This window comes from Octodon degus, unplaced genomic scaffold (genome assembly GCF_000260255.1).
Source record: "Octodon degus isolate 3935 unplaced genomic scaffold, OctDeg1.0 scaffold00017, whole genome shotgun sequence".
NCBI lineage: Eukaryota > Metazoa > Chordata > Mammalia > Rodentia > Octodontidae > Octodon > Octodon degus.
In genome coordinates this window covers 9,133,727-9,150,160 of record NW_004524593.1, presented here as the reverse complement: position 1 = coordinate 9,150,160, position 16,434 = coordinate 9,133,727, and the positions used below count along the sequence as shown (strand labels likewise).

General features: G+C 39.1%; 2 protein-coding genes across 2 annotated transcripts in view; one reads left to right on the top strand and one right to left on the bottom strand.

Moving 5' to 3' along the window:
• Cnst (consortin, connexin sorting protein) overlaps window positions 1-16,434 on the top strand; it is a 116,293-nt gene that overhangs the window by 12,838 nt on the left and 87,021 nt on the right. The gene's annotated exons all lie outside the window — the stretch shown is intronic.
• On the bottom strand, window positions 6,202-7,896 carry LOC101576571 (protein tyrosine phosphatase type IVA 2). Its single transcript, XM_004626824.3, has one exon. The coding sequence runs from the start codon at window positions 7,305-7,307 to the stop codon at window positions 6,804-6,806; it is 504 nt and encodes a 167-aa protein (XP_004626881.1). The 5' UTR covers window positions 7,308-7,896; the 3' UTR covers window positions 6,202-6,803.

The following is a 16,434-nucleotide window of genomic DNA, read 5'->3' as shown; positions in this document are numbered from 1 at the left end:
ACTTTTAATGCTAAACAAGTTTCTAAATTGATGTATTTAGGTAAGGGATAGTGAAAAAGAAGCAAGTGTTGTAATTAATTGGACAGACATTTATGTAGCAGTTTTTAGGTGCTTAAGCTGTGTTGTGGTAAGGAATGCAAAAGAAGGAACAGACACATTCTTTTTGTCTTCAGCATTTAAATTACAGTTGAGAAATAGTAGAACTTATGCATGAGGTAAACTTGCAGTAACGCTAAAGTAGTAAATAAGTCAGATTGACACAGTGACCTCTAAATGTAAAACAGTTACAGTCTCATTTCATTTTTTAAAAAAGTGTCAGGGCTGGGGAGATAGCTCAGTAGAATAAGCACTTGCCTGGCAAGTACAAGAGCCTGAATTCAATCCCTGGTTCCACCAAAAAAAAAAGTGTCAGGAAATGTTTTAGTGTAAATTTTGCATTAGCTTCTGGCTCCCTTTATGATTGGCATGTCTAAGGTAGATACAGCAGTGTTGTCGTAGCTGCCATTCTTGTAACTTGTCCAAAGTCTTCATCTTCGACACCTTCCTCACATTCCACCTCCTTTACAAGGAGGTGGACACACAGGTACTACAGCTGGTCTACTTAGGTTTGGATTCTAGTACTGAACAGTGTTTGACCTTCTGTGAGTTGAGCTGCATTTCAGTGCCTGGGTTTGTATATCTCTAATAATAGTTACCTAATAGTATTATGAGAATAATTGAGTTACTAAGTGTAGGCATACAGTAAGCATCTACAAATGTGTTTCTCATATCCAGTTATTATGGTTACACTTCACAGTAGAGTTAAACAATTCCATAAGTTATTTATTTGAACCAAAAGATTTTTGGAATCAAAAATTTTTTTTAATGTTCTGCTCCATGACATGCTTATTTTAACATAAATTTGATGTTTGCCTCCCTCCTTGATTTTTATTTTATTTTTTTTTTTTGAGATAAGGTCTCACTATGTAGTTCAGGCTGGCCTTCTGCTTACCATTGTAGTTGCCAGGCTGGTCTTAAACTTGCCAAGATCCTCCTGGCTCAACCTCCTGCGCGCTGACATAGGCATGCACCCCACAGCCGCACAGTGGGTGCCCACATCCGAGGCCAAGACAGCACACACCCCAACATCAGGGCTGAGACAGTCTGCACGGCATGTGGGGCTGGACATTAAACTGGGGTCCTTGTACTTCCAGGTAGGTGTTTATGCCTCTGAGCTATCTCTCCGACCCTTCTCCTTGATTTTTGAAGTGGATTGATATTCATAGAAAATGTACATCTGTCATCCTGTGTCTTTTTGAATCCTTCAACAACTTTTACTATTTCCTTTTTACTCTCTCTGTTAACTATTTCTTTATTCCACCTTGCTGTCCAGTAGATTCCATATATGTATAAAGCTTTTCTCAGTGAGAAATTCTGTTTCACTGGTGATAACAAGTACAACATTTATTGCAAACTTAACACCACATGTCTTGCTTTTCCTAGAAAACTGATTTCTCAAATGGTCAATGAGACAGACACTTCAATTCTGACTGGCACTGCTATCCAATATTATTTCTACTCTTAAATATCTACCCAATACTTGATTGTTCTCAGAGTGTTCCCTGACAAGCTTGTATACACAAGGAAAATGTGTTCCTTCAGCAGACTAGTGACCATATTGCATCTAGCACCAGCCTAGGCACTAGGAAGGATTTTAGGACATGGCCTAGTATATGATTAACAGGGTAGATTCTAAATTTAAACAGATCTGGGTTCAAACCTCAATTCTTTAGCTTGCTTGCTAGATAAACTTGAACAAGTTTGTTGCTTGCTTGTTTGCTTGCTTGTTTTGATAAAGGATCTTGCTATTCAGTTTGGACTCATAGTGATCTTCCTGTCGCAGCCTCCTTTTATTTCAGGGATTACAGGCATGCACCATCACTCTGGGTTTCGGGGTGGTACAGTGCGCTCATGGCCCCAGGGCCTGCACAGTATGCAGTAACAGGGACTATACTCGAGTCCGTTCACTTGCCAGGAAGGCACTTAGACCGCCAAGCTATCTCCCCATCTCTGAACAAGTTGCTTACTTTTGTTTCCAGGTCCTCACTTATGAGATGCAGGGGGGTAAATAACAGGATTTCTGTGTAGATTGAATGAAACAAGCTGAGTAAAGTATTGGCACAGTACTTGGCATGCAATAAATGTTCAGTAAATGTTACATGTTACCAGCAGCTGTTTTATTATAACAGAATGGGGGCCTTTATTCTAACAAGCTTGAATTTTAACTGTCACATGAGAGCAGAAGAGGGATTTTTTTTTGTCAAATCATCTCTTTATTGACATATTTTCTTATGCTCCTTAGCTAGCTGGGCACTCAACAACGCAGTTGTTGATGTCATCTATGATGTCATGACGGTACCGGCTGTCCATGTTGCAGCCCACAGACTGGGAGATCCCCAGGATCTCCTTAATGGTTCTGGAAAGTTCTCTGGCTAAAGACTGGTGCTGCATCTGTTAGGCAGTGTTGACAATCTCATCAAAATGATATTTCCACTATGTTTAATGTTGTTCTGCTTCTTTCTGTCTCTTGGTGGCTCCTTGAGGGCTTTGATGATCAGGGCAGAGGCAAAAGGCACCACCTCAGTCTGAGCTTGTCTGTTTTGAATGGTCACTTTCACTGTAATCCACAGACCCTTCCAGTCACCAGTTGCCTTGGCAATGTCATCTACCACTTTTTTTGGAGACAGATCCAATCTTGGGGGCCAGGGCAGACATGGCGCCAACTGCACCACCAGTGCAGCTCAGGCATATGACTTTGATCTTGTTGGGATCGAACTTGGGTGACATGCTGGAAGTGGCTAGTGTTGGATGAACCCAGATTCGGGATGACCGAAGAAAGTTGCACCTTAGCATCCTCCTAGCCGAAAGCCGAAAGAGAAGAGGCCTTATACCTCAGCCAAAGAACCTGAGTAGAGCATTACAACTAAAAATGCCACTAAATGTAGGGCTCTTAAAGACCTCTGTTCTCAAAATTGATTGAGTGAGGATGTGGTGAGGTGGTGGAATATATGCAGTAGAACGGAGATGTTTTGCTATCTCATCCTGAGCTGACTTTCTGCTCCTTCCTTCTTTCCTTCCCTCCTGATTTTGAGAGAGGGTCTCACAATATACATATTATGGCCATGAATTTATTGTATAGTCCATGCTGGCCTTAAATGCTCGACAGTCATCTTGCTTCAGCTTCCTGAGGACTGAGATTACGAGCATGTGCTATTATGCCGCCTGGATATTCTTTTAAAGAGAGTTTACCTGAGATTTGTAACCATGGTTTCATTAACCTAGAGGTTTGAAATTTATGTTAATGCTTTTCTTTACCTGAGAATAGTACAAAAAGTAGCCAAAAAGCACTTGTGAAGGAGTGATCCTTAGGTAAGCCTATAGGAGATTCCCACAGATAAAAACTGGACTCACGGGTTCATAATCCAAATACACAGAATAATCACTGTTTCACTAGGCATGGCAGTGCATGCCTATGGTTCCAGTTGGAGTGTGTGTGTGTGTGTGCATATTATTTATTTATTTTGTGGTGCAGGGTATTGAACTCAGGACCTTATGCTTATCAGGCAGGAGCTTATACCCCTGAGCTATCTCCCCAGCCTCCATTTGTAGCAGGAGTAGGAGAATCACTGAGTTTGATGCCAATATGGGCTACATAGTGAGACCTTGTCTCAAAATCAGTCAATTAATCAGTCAATCCACTATCAACAAGAATTGACAGGAACAACAAACAACAGACTTAGATTTCCACTAACTTGGAAAAGTGAGTACTCTAAGAAATTAAAAGTTTGGAATGGAAAGGTATATTTTGTATTAAAAAATTAGAGACATTTCAAATAGCACTGTAGGGTCTGGGGTTATAACATAGTGATAGAGTATGTGCTCAGCATGCATAATGCCCTAGGTTCAATTGTTAGCACAAACAAAAAAATTTTTTTAAAGAAGTACTGTGTATGACTTGTATAAATCAAGATACAGAATTAAACTGAGTGGACAAGTAAGTAGCAAATTATGTGCACAGCTGGAAAAAAAAACCAGTTAACTGGGAAATACTGTACTCCTGAATTTGGATTTTGAATTCAAGTCCCAGACTTCAGAACAAAATACAAAGAAAATTTTTTAAAAATGTTAAGTATAATGTATATCAAGTAAGAAAATCCAGTGTACATCTAACCAGAGTTGCAGATGGAGTACACAGATGTTATTTAAGGAGATAGTTGCTGATCATTTTTCAGAACTAAGGAAACATAAATACTCAGACCAGGAAATTACATAAAATCCTAAACAGAGTAATACAACTAAATTTTTGCTTAGAATATGTGCCAAGAAATATCTGTGATGACGTTTAGGTTGAAGCATAGGATTTTATGAGTTTATTCAAGGCCAGAGACTATTGTACAAGGGTGTTCCAAATGTATCTGTTCCTCCTCTATCTTGTTTTATCTTTCAACAAAGAAACTGAAGATGGGGTATGGTGGCAGATGCCTGTAATACAACACTTGAGAGGCTGAGGCAAGAGGGTCACAGAGAATACAAGGACAGCCTGGGCTACAAAGTGAATTCAAGGCCAGCCTGAACTGTAGAGTGAGACCCTGCCTCAAAAAGACCAAAAAAACCCAACAACCAGAAAATGTAATTTTGACCTAATTGTCACAGATTTCACAGCTGGCCAGCCAAGCTAGCTGCATTTGAACTGAGGAGGGAATTTCTCAGAAGTTAATTCTCTTCGTTAATATGCATTCTTGTCCTTTCTTTAGTCTTTGATTCTGAGTTCAGATTAGAATTTCTGGTACCTGTGAATAATGGAAACTTATATTCTTGAAAATGGCAGTAGAGTACTGAATTTCTAAATTTTTTAATTGCTTTGAGTTGTAACATTACCATTTGGTGGTTTTCTTAAGATTTCCTTAGTTTTTTAAAATATAGATTCTGTCATCTTCTTTAAGGTCTATATAAAGATTCCATTATTTTTTTTTCAAAAAGCATTATTTTGTTTTATTTCCTGGGATGAGGGAGGAGAGAATCTACAGGTTTGAATTTAGTTAAAAAAATCAAAAGAACTCCAGCTCTAGGAAATAGGCAGTTCGCATAGCTGGCCAGCATCTGAGGTATCATCAGTGTGAGACAAGGTCCCAATCCATTCCTGTGGGCCCGGGTGATGCTTACAAAAGGGGATCCTTTTGGCTCTGCACAGAAATTCCAGCAGAATAAGACGACTAAGCCTGTATTCAGAGCCTTAGAAAAAGTGCAGTATCAAGTGTGTAGTAGTTAAAGAGTGCAGAAACCCCTGATAGTGCCCCTCTGCATGCTCTGTCAATATACTCTAGTTATAACTGCCTTCCGAAAATAAGGAGCTAAACAGCTTCTAGATCAACACATTGAATCCAGCAGAGACTCTGGGACTACTACACCATTTTGTAAGCAACACAGTCCCTTTGCTACCCCTTGGGTTACTTGATGTCTCTCTTGTTCCCTATTACAGCCTGCGGACACCCCACTCACCAGGCATTGCTGGTTCTGAACCAGGGCTTTTTTGTTTTGTATCTCAAAAGGAACCTAGTAAGAAAATAAAAAAGCAATTGGTGGTTAAACTGAATGGTACATACAGGGAGAAGTCTGGGAAAATAACCACCACAGGCATGTTTCAAAAGCAAAATATGAATTTGCTGTTGCTCCTTTGACCACTTCTGAAAATTCAGAATACAAATAATTTCTAAAATAAAAATTTTAAGCTGCCAGAATTGTCTGACATCATAAGAAAAATCAGAGCAGTGCTATAGCCCACAGTTGGATAGTTTTGTAGAAAGTGTGCTAATTCTCTGCCTGTATTTATCTTTAGTGATGGCATAGAGTCATCCTCTTCAGAAAACAAGTTTCTGCAATACCCATTCTTAGCTTCATTCACTGGGAAAGAGAACTCTACTCTCAGCTAATAAGCTCTCTGAGAAGAAAGACTCGCAATCAAATACCATTTCCCCACTAATTTACCAAAATGAAAGGCATTAACTACTTTGCCTAATGTTAAATCAGGGCTTTGAGAAAAAGAGATTGACACGAACACCCCATCAATAAAGACTAAAAACCACCTGGATCATATCATATCATATCATATCATATCATATCATATATAATATATATGCCTTTTTGGTTTTTTTGGTGTTTTTGTTTTTTTCTAAAAGTGCCCAGGTGGGCTTAAGGCTGCCAGACTGCACGCAAATCTACAGCAACGACGACTTCTCCTATTCCATCTACAATGTGTATGGGGAAGGGAGAAGGGAAAAGACAGGAGAAAGGAGAAAAGAAGGGGAAAATACACCTTTCTTTCCCCTTAAATAAAATCCTACCACAGGGAGATCTATGTGCCAAGCACACTGGAAGAATGTGCTCCCCAAACAGATGGTTATGCACAGCCTAATATTTTGCTGGTTTTCTTTAGAGACCTATTTTGAAAAAGTTAAAAAAGATAAAGAGATTTTGAAATAATTCAATCCTGGCTGAAATTAAAACTCCAAAATTAGGAGCAAAATCATCCTTTGCTGAATTAATCCCTTTTCTCTTTCTCTTTTTTTTTTTTTCCTTAAACATTTATGTTATGAAGGGATTTCTTTTTTATTTGCTTTTTTCCGATCATTAGGAGAGTGGTTGAGGAGTACTGAATCCATCATCACTACTTCGATGACACAGGTAAGATTTCAGATTCACATTTCTAGGTAGCAAGAGTCCCCTCTAACGGCCACAATCAAGTAAGCCTTCGTCCATGCTTCCTCCTACTGCACACAGCAATGCCCATTGGTGTCTCTGAAACGTAATCGCATTTTAGGTCGGTATTTCTCCAAGTAAAGCAGCTGTTTGGAATTGAATGCTCCTCTTCTTTTTTGTCTTATAAACTGAACTGCATCTTCATACTTCATTCCACACTCAATCAAAGCAAGCGCAACCAGCACAGGTGCCCTTCCCAATCCTGCAACGCAATGCACTGCAACACAGCAACCGGGCTCTTCACGAAATTTGGTTTTTAACAGGTTTAGCCAATCTTCTACTATCTGATTAGGGGGTGGAGCTCCATCATCAAATGGCCAATCTAGAACGTGGATTCCTTCCTTTTCAACTGGAGCTTTATCATATGTAGCATCACAAACTCGAACCAAAGTTGTCACTCCATACTTCTTGAGTTCCTCTGTGAACTTGTTGAGAGTAGCATTGGTAGGGTTGTGAGTTATCAGTAAACGCATGTTCTCATAGGAGATCTCCACAGGGGCTGGACGGTTCATTATGGCAAATAAAAAGTGTGAGCGTGCGTGTGATGAGTGTAATGGGGAAAATGAAAAAAAAAAATCAACAAATCTTGAAATGTTTCACAGCAGAAAACATTAAAAAGACCACTAAAATGCCTAATATCAATCAGTATTTTATCTATTCAACTTTATTCTTTATGAGGCTTTTCTTCAAGATAAGCAGAAGTATTTAGAATCCACTTGAATCCAAATTCAAATTGGGCCTCAATGTCTGCAGATGAATACCTTCAGACTCCAAAAAACTCGAACTACATACAAAATGTAATCAGCCTTTACTACATTTAGGCACTAGTGACTGAGACAAGTTAAAAGTGTAGGTCGTTTTCCACTTTTGTGTACTTGATGCTTAAGTTTACTGGAGTCATTAAAAGAAAATACTTGCAATTAAAAAAAAAAGACAATATTTCTGAGGCCAGTCTCGGTGTCCAGAGGCTTCAAGGCAATGTTAATTGTGGCACATAGAACCCCAAGCTCACTTGTCAGCGAGAACGCTGTGCTGAGCCTGGCAGAAGTCTGCCCTCACACTCAGAATCGCCATAAATGTGCAACGGATATTCCAACGAAAAACCTGATTCTCCTGTCTCAGCCTCCTGAGTGCTGGGATTACATGCATGTGCCACCACACAGTTACTGGAGGCTTCAGTCCAAACGCAGCTGGGTCCAATGCAGAGCAGCACAGAGCAGAAGGCAACCTTTCATGGTGGTGGCAAAGAGCTAGAGCGCAAGGGAGGGCAAGATTCCATTATTCATACATGTTTTTGCATACTTTATAGTACTTTAATAACCAGAGAGAAAAGAACAGTCTCCTTAGGTTTCAGAAAGTAATTCAGCAGGACCTAAAGGTCTCTCCCTCTCTCACCTCCTTCTTCCTCTCTCCCTCCCTCTCTCCCCCCACCAGCAATCAAACTCAAGACCTTGTGGTTGCCACACAGGATTTTGAGACACTGAGCTATAGATAGATTCATAACATTCTATTAGCTCTTACACTTGGCATATACTAGGTTTTATCTTTTCTTTCTTTTTGAGACAGACTCTTACTATGTAATTCAGATTGGTCTTGAACTATGTAGCCCAAACTAGTCTTGAACTCATGGTATTTTTCCTGCCTCAGCCTCCCAAGTACTGAGATTACAGGTGTGTGCTACCACTCTTGGCTTTACTGTTTTATAAGTTTTCATAAAAAATAATATAAATATATAAACTATTCTTTATGACTTAGAGAAACTTACTTGCTACCTGATTCCCTTTAACAGAAGCCAACTAATATTTGGCTTATATTACTGTACTTTTATTCTTGTGTCTGAACTAGATTCTGTAAGAAATATTTTATAAATAAAATGAGAGGCTGGCCAGAGAAGCGCAGCAGACTAATGCGCCTGCTTAGGCAGAGCGCAGTGACTGGCATTCAATTCTGGGAGTGCCCGACCCCCCCCCCAGGAGCACTGAGCCAGTGAATGAGACGGAGCAGTGGTGCCTGCCTTTAATCCCAGCGCTTGGTAGGCTGAAAACAGGCGGATCAGTACTAGTCAGATCTATGTAGTGAAACCCTGTAGCCCCTGTAGTAAATCCAATAAATAAATACAAAATTGAGATATCTGCTAATGTATTCAAGTGTGGAATTGTTAATGTCTTATGAGTGCTTCTGATTTTTAGCAAGATGAAACTGTTAGGTGGTGTTATGGTTTCTATCTCGGTGATCCCCAAAGCCTCATACACTTACACGTGGGTCTTCCAGAAGGTGATTGGATGGGGGTGTGGCCCTTACCAGCTGATCAGCCCACTGATGGTTTAACTAAAAGTGGTGTTGGGAGGTGAAACTGGTTGGAGGAGGTGGATCGCTGAGGTCCTGGCCTGGAAGGGTCTGTCCCCTTCCTCCTCTTTTCTCTCTTCGTGCTTCCCAATGCCATGCCTTAAGCTCTTTCCCCTATTCCAAGTAGCTCTGCTCTGTGGCCCTGCCTTGGAGTTAGCCAATTATGGACTAAAACCTCTACTAACTGTGAGCCAAAACAAATCTTTAATTTCTGGGTGTCATGCAAGTACTAGCAACAAAGAACGTAGTAACTAAGACAAACACATCTGCTAAGAGTTATCAGATTTACTTACCCATAGCCCAAATAAAAAATGAAGCAAACTGTGTTTCCTTTACCTTTGTCTGTTGTGGCCTTGTCTGTCATCTCTGTTACTGGCAACCCACAGAGGAGCTATTATTTGGAGGTGCCAGGATGGATGATGGCAAAACTGTCATGTTTTAGCTCTGTACCATTTCATTATTATTTTCATCACTTACTGCTTCTCAGCATTCCTAATCTGAAGTCCAGATGTTCATGCTGTCCTCAAGGCATTTACTTCTTTTTATCCCCCTTGTGTTTTTTTTCTACTCTTGAAAATGTCACTTTGCACTTAAAGTATCACGTACATAGTGGGAAATAAATGAAACATCTCAGAGTGACACAGTATTCATATGTCCTGTCCTCTTTGCAGTATCAGTGTTCCCTGTTGATGATCTGGACCAAAATTGAGGGTGAACAAGGCAGCTAAACAGACTCTGTGCCTAGAGTTGACACTCGTGTCCTGCCGGAGAATGCAGAGACTGGCACCTGGCTGGTGCCTTTCTGTGCCATTTAGCCCGGTGAGCAGCTCAGGATTGTGGATTCCATCTGTTTCCTGGGCAGAGGGCACATAGTACTAAAAATAGATGTCAACAGGAGGTGACTGATTTAATACCTAATAAATACCAATACTTTCATGAATATTTGATGTCTCCTATGTGGTGTTGTGAATATTTCGTGGCTTTTTCTTTTATTCCCTATGATCTATGTTTTGCAGACATAGCTATTTTTACTGTAGCTAACCTCATGTGGTTTGCTTCTAAGTTCATATTTCTTACTTATTTCTCTTATTTTTTATGGTAGAATTCAGTGTTCTTAAATGTTCACACATTAGTCCTTCTCCACAAATAACTTACTTCTGAAGAACAAAGGTTTTTGGGAAGAAAGAAGTTTAGGGGGCCAGGGAGATGGCTCAATAGAATAAGCGCTTGCCTAGCAAGTACAAAGGCCTGAGTTCAATCCCCAGTTCCACAGAAAATAATAATAATAAATAAAAAAGTAAAAGAGAGTTAATGTTAGGGCTGGGGAGATAGCTCAGTAGATTAAGCACCTGCCTGGCAAGCTCAGGGTTTTGAGTTCAATCCCCAGTACCACAAAAAAAAAAAAAAAAGAAAGAAAGAAAAAAAGAAAGAAAGAAAGAAAAGAAACAGCAGCTTAGGAAAGGATTTTTTTTTATAAGTTATTTTTAAATTTTATTTATTTATTTAATTGTGTGTGTATCTGTGTGGCCAGCTCAGCCCACCAAGGGGCGGGGCTGGCTAGCATGTGGTGCTGGGGGATTGAACTGCGGTCCCTGTGCTTTGCTAAGCTTGTTCTAAGTAGGCACTTTAGACCACTGAGCCATCTCACCAGCCCTTAGGAAAGGATTTGTAGACACAGTGGTACCTCAGTACTCATTTGTGAATTCGTTCCAGAAGGCACAATGAGTACCAAAAACAAAGAATATCAAATACATTGTTTTGGCTAGAAAAGCGTAGTGAGTCACAAGGCAATCAACAGGGACAGTTCTAGTTTTCACAAGTAGCACACAAACTACATGTACTAAGAATTTTTACTTCATAATGCATCAAATATCAAGTTCAGTGAGTTTCAAAGCAGTGAAGTACCAAAGTGTGAGTGTGTATCTTAAAGTCCATTTGTTATTAGGATATAAACTTTTTATTAGCCAGTTTTAGAGTATTTTATAAACTCATAATCACAGCTGTATTTCATTTGCTTCTGTTGCCACTGTATTTAGTAAGTTACTGTCTTGTTCCTAGTGGTTACCTACATCTGAACACATCACCCTCTGGTTAGCTCTTAAAGCAGCACTCACTTTTGATGTCAAAGTTCAGTCTCCACTTAGAGATTCATTTTCTTTGTTTCCTTTTTGTCTTCATATTAAACCTTTAATTCTCATCAGGTTTATGCTTTTGGTTACAAAGAGTAGTAGATAAAACAGAGAACGAATACCTCCATTGTAAACCAGTTTAGAACCAGTATTCCCTGGATTGGGGCAGGAACATCAAGTTTCACACTGAGAGGGCAACATCGTAGCATTGTTTTTCAAGATAAGGAAAGGTAGACAATAAGGATGGAAGAGGAAAATGGATGAATTTACCTGCAGCACTACTTTGTAATTTGTTTTTCTTTTTTTAACTTATTTTATTTTTGAGAAAGGGTCTCACTATGCAGTTCATTCTGGCCATAAGCTCACTTTGTTACCCAGGCTGGTCTTGAATTTGCACCAATTACATATATAAATCAGGATTATATGTTTGTTTTGTGGTGTTGGGGTTAAAATGAACTCAGTGCCTGAGTGCTGGGATTACGGGTGTGCATCATCATGCCCAGCTGCTACTTTGTAAAGTAGATGAGAAATCATTGCAACCCACATATCCAATAAACTAGAAAGTGGTTTGTTTTAGATTTAAAGCAGTAAAAATCAAATAACAGAAAATTTGGAAACAAAATTAGGACCATCAAATGTTAAGAGTTAGGAAGTTATACTGATACCTGTGAACTAAGCTACTGCACTGCAGATGGTAATTTGTAATAGTGGTTTCATGTTGGGAGTGCCTGTCATTGTGGTATTCTGAATATGGGCGGCTTGTCATGACATGCCAGTTACTGCTAAGATGTCTCTCGGGTAGGTGGATGTTCAAGAAGAAGGGGGTGGTGAATGACAGCAAGAAGCAGGAAAAGGAATTTTGTGGGATTGTCCTGCTTCAAGGTTGTATATGGTGAGATTTTTGGACTTATGTGCAAACATGAGAAGCATAGAATTCTTTATCCTATTTTTAAAATATAATCTAATTTTTAAATGTTTTTTATCATATTATGTAGGGACTTAAAGTTCAACATATCAATACTTGATGAAAAATACCTGTTCCTTATTATGCCTAAGATGTTTGAAATGCAGTGAGATAGTGAGGTTAAGCTTGATAGCCTAAATTGTTTGATAATAACAATAAGCTTGTCTTCTGGATGGTTAACAACCTAAGTTTGCAGACCAAAATTAGAGAAAAAGGAGGGCTACAAGGAAAGCCAACATTTTGGCCCTAGTCGTCTAAGGTCAATTAAGACTCAGGACATATGAGAACTTGTACTGTAACGTCATGTACCTCGGTAGTGTCCCAAATTTTCTGATCAAGAAGATTATGGGGCCAAAGAGGAAAGTGATCGATGACGTAGAGTGTGCGTAAGGAGAGTCACATGGGGAGAAGACACTCTCTCAGGCTTTCACAGAGAGCACATTGGCCAAGCAATGGCCGTGACTCATCCACATGGCTGTACTGACAAAGGTTCTACAATCTGAGGTACAGGATCTCAGGATAAATCCTGAGGGCATTTCACTGACCTTCTCAGACCAAAAAGCTACAACTCTTGTTGCATAGGTCCTGCTTTACCTTGGTCTTAACCATCCAGTAGAAAAGTATGAAGACGAAATATAGGAAATAAAGCCATGCTGTTAAGTTGAACTGTGGGGGACTGAGGTCAATGATTTCTGACATTGCCAGTTAAACAGAAGACCCAATGCTATTATGGGCTACTGGACTCTTTTAGAATATTTTGCTGAGTTTACACACCTATAATATTCAATAACGGAACTTAGAAAAAATGGGGTATACTTATGAATGTCCATTTTGTATCTGTGTATTCAAAGTGGTTGGGATAGATATATAGTTGCATTCTCTTAATGAATAGAATGATTTGTTCTAATGGTGTTTGTAAATAGGATCTCAAGTCCGCATCTTGTACAGCAATTAACCACTAAGAAGAATATATGCAGTGTATTATTTGTTGAAACTGTACTTCCGATTTGATTTGAAACTGTCTCATTGCTATCTGTTTATCAATAAAACTTTAAAAAAAAAGAGTTAGGAAGAATCTTAGATTACAAGAAATCAGAGCTGCTTATGTTGTCTGATTCTCTGAATTAGTATGTTAACCTTCATGGGTTTAAGATCTTAGTCTTATATCTAAGAGAAAGCCTAGATTGCTTTAGGAAAAGGTAAATTCGAGATTGACATTAATAAAAAGGTGGTGTTTTAAGATTAATGAGTCATTAAATAATGCAAAACCATGAAGGATTAGTAGTATTTGTGAGATCAGATAGGTTAAAAAGAGGCACTATACTTTTATTCAATTTCTGATATGCATTTGAATACAATTACATATACAAATTAGGATTATGTTTGTTTTGTGGTGTTGAGGTTCAGATGAACTCAGCGCCTTAAATCTGCTATGTGTAAGCTCTACAGGGTCTTGCCGAGTTGCATAGCAAGGCCCTATACCAAATAAATAAGCTCTACTGACCTACAGCCCCATTTGTTTTGAGATAAATCAGAGGTAAGGATTTTAGAAATTGCAATCACTTGTCCACATAAGGAATCAGGAGAAGAATGACAGCTGTAAAAGAAAGTATGAGTGAGAAATCTCTGCAGTACAATAGGAAATTTAGGATTCTGACTGATGCTTTGTATTCTTGTAGAAGGTAAAGGTAAGAGACTGCTTTTAATTGATATTTTGATGTTTAATTATACCATGAAATTTCTTTGAAGACAGTGTATATCATCAAGTAGGCTAGATACTATGGATTTATAGTGGAACTAATTTGAGACAGAGGGCAGTAGCCCTACAATCTTACATAGTTGCCATGTCACTTATCACTCCAGTTTTCCACGCTGGCTGCTTTATACCTCCTTTTTCTGTTGGTTCCCCCTGCCCCCAGCTCTCGCAGAGGGAACTAACTTTATTGTTTGTTTGGAACTATAGATCAAACTTAGGAACTAAGCACTTGCCAGGCAGGTGCTTATGCTGCTGAGCTATCTCCCCAGTCCTTCCTTTGGTTTTTTGAGACAGAGTCTTACTGTGTAGTCTGGATGGACTTGAACTTGCTAGGTAACTCAAGATGGCTTCAAATTTGCCATCCTGTGTGTCAGCTTCCCATTGCTGGCATTGTAGACATGCACCAGTGTGCCTGTTTCCTACCTACACACTTCACAAGGAAGTTCTGCTCCCAACTACCCATTTCTCTCCTCCAGTGTGTGTACCTCATGTGTTTGCTGCTATTAACTTTTCCCACAAATTTTGGTTATTGTTGTTGGGCTTTTAAATCAGAACTTCATCTCGGGGCTGGGGAGGTAGCTCAGTGGGCTAAGTGCTTGCCTGGCAAGCAAAGACCTGGGTTCGATCCCTGAACCACATGCTGTGCCAGCCTCTGAAACTGGGTGTGGTAGCACATACCTGTAATCCCAGCACTGGGGAGGCTGAGACAGGAGAGTCACTATGACCCAGCCATATAGCTAGACCCTGTACCAAATAAATAAATAAATAAATAAATTTTAAAAACATTTTTATATCTATAAATTTATATTGTATTCATTTGAAGGAGTTACTCTTTTTTATTAATTTTATTGAGAAATAGCAATGAGACCATTGAACCGATTAGTAGGACAGTTTAAATAATTAATACATTGCATATTGTTGTCTTTGTAGTGGTTATTCATAGTACAAGATGCAGACATGATATCCTGTCCAAACACTATTAGTACAAATCTTTCTTCTCATTGAATTAAGAGAAAGTAGCTAGATATATATATCCTAACTATTTTGTATATACAGATACAAAATGGTCCTTCATTTATATCCCCTTTTTTTGTTTAGTTTTGTGAGAGATGGGTATTCCATTGCCATTTAAATATTGTAGGTACGTCAATTCAGCAAAATAATCCAGTATAATCCAGTAGTCCATAATAGTAGTGGGTTATCCGTAGGACTGGCAATGTCAGAAGTTGTTAAAACATATTTTTAAAAAAACTTTTCATCTCTGTGTGGGTAGTTTTGGATTATGTACTAGATAATGTAGATGAAAATTTCTAGGAAAAAATTGGTCTTCTCTTTTTCACTTTCCTTTTTTTTTTTTTAAGACAGGATCTCACTGTGTAGTTCTTCTTGTCCTTGAATTCACTATGTAGCCCAAGCAAGCCTCAAATTCAACAGTCCTCCTAAATGCCAGATTTACAGGCATTCATATCACGCCTGGCCTTGGGTTTTCTTTTAAAGAGGATTTACGTAGGTTTTTGGCAGACAACCAGATTAGGGCAGATCTCGTTAACCATGGATGAGATGATTTTGTTGGTCTTAAGTCCCTGTGAGGGTCTCTTTCTAGCTCACCTTTCTTCCTAAGGAGTAGCCCTTTAGATCCCACCAGACAGCCTCTGGCATCCATCTTCTTGGCAGACCCTGAACTCTGGCTTTTCTACCAGCCCTGTGAGTCTGCTGGAAGCTCTCTCAGTCTCCAAAATGAAACTTAGTGCTCACTTTTGTAGTAGTTTACTGGTGGGAGAATTTGACTGGAATGAACTGGTCTTCCTCCCAAAAATGGACCTTTCTTACTGTTTATTTCAATATATGTTTAAAATGAATATATATATATATATATATATGTATGTATATTGAATATAGTCAAGTCTGGAGACTTGTACTTGATCCCTCTTCACCTGTAATCTTGGTTCACTAAACACCTGTGACTTACCTAGTAGAAATTATTCTGTATGGGGCAGGGCATGTGGGGCATGCTTGTAACTCTAGTACTCAGGAGGCTGAAGCAGGAGGATCACCATGAGTTCAAGGCCAGCCTAGGCTACATAGTGAGACCTTGTCTTTAAAAAAAAAAAAAAAAAAAGCAAAACAAAGTATGTAGCTTTATGTGTGTATTTAATGATTGTAGGTAGATTGCTCTACATCTCTAGTTGTGTCGCAAAATACAAGTTTAAAAATTGGTAAGATAAGGACTGGTATGTAGCTCAGTGTTAGAATGTGTGCTTAGAATGTGCAGGGCCTAGCTTTGATCACCAGCGTCACAAAAATAAAATAAATCGTAAGACAACCAGGGACAGTGGCATGCTTCTGTGTCCTAGCTACTTGGGAAATTGAAGCAAGAAGATTGTTTCACTCCAGTTCAAAGCCAGCTGGACAATATAGAAAGACTCTTTTTTTTTTTTTTTGTT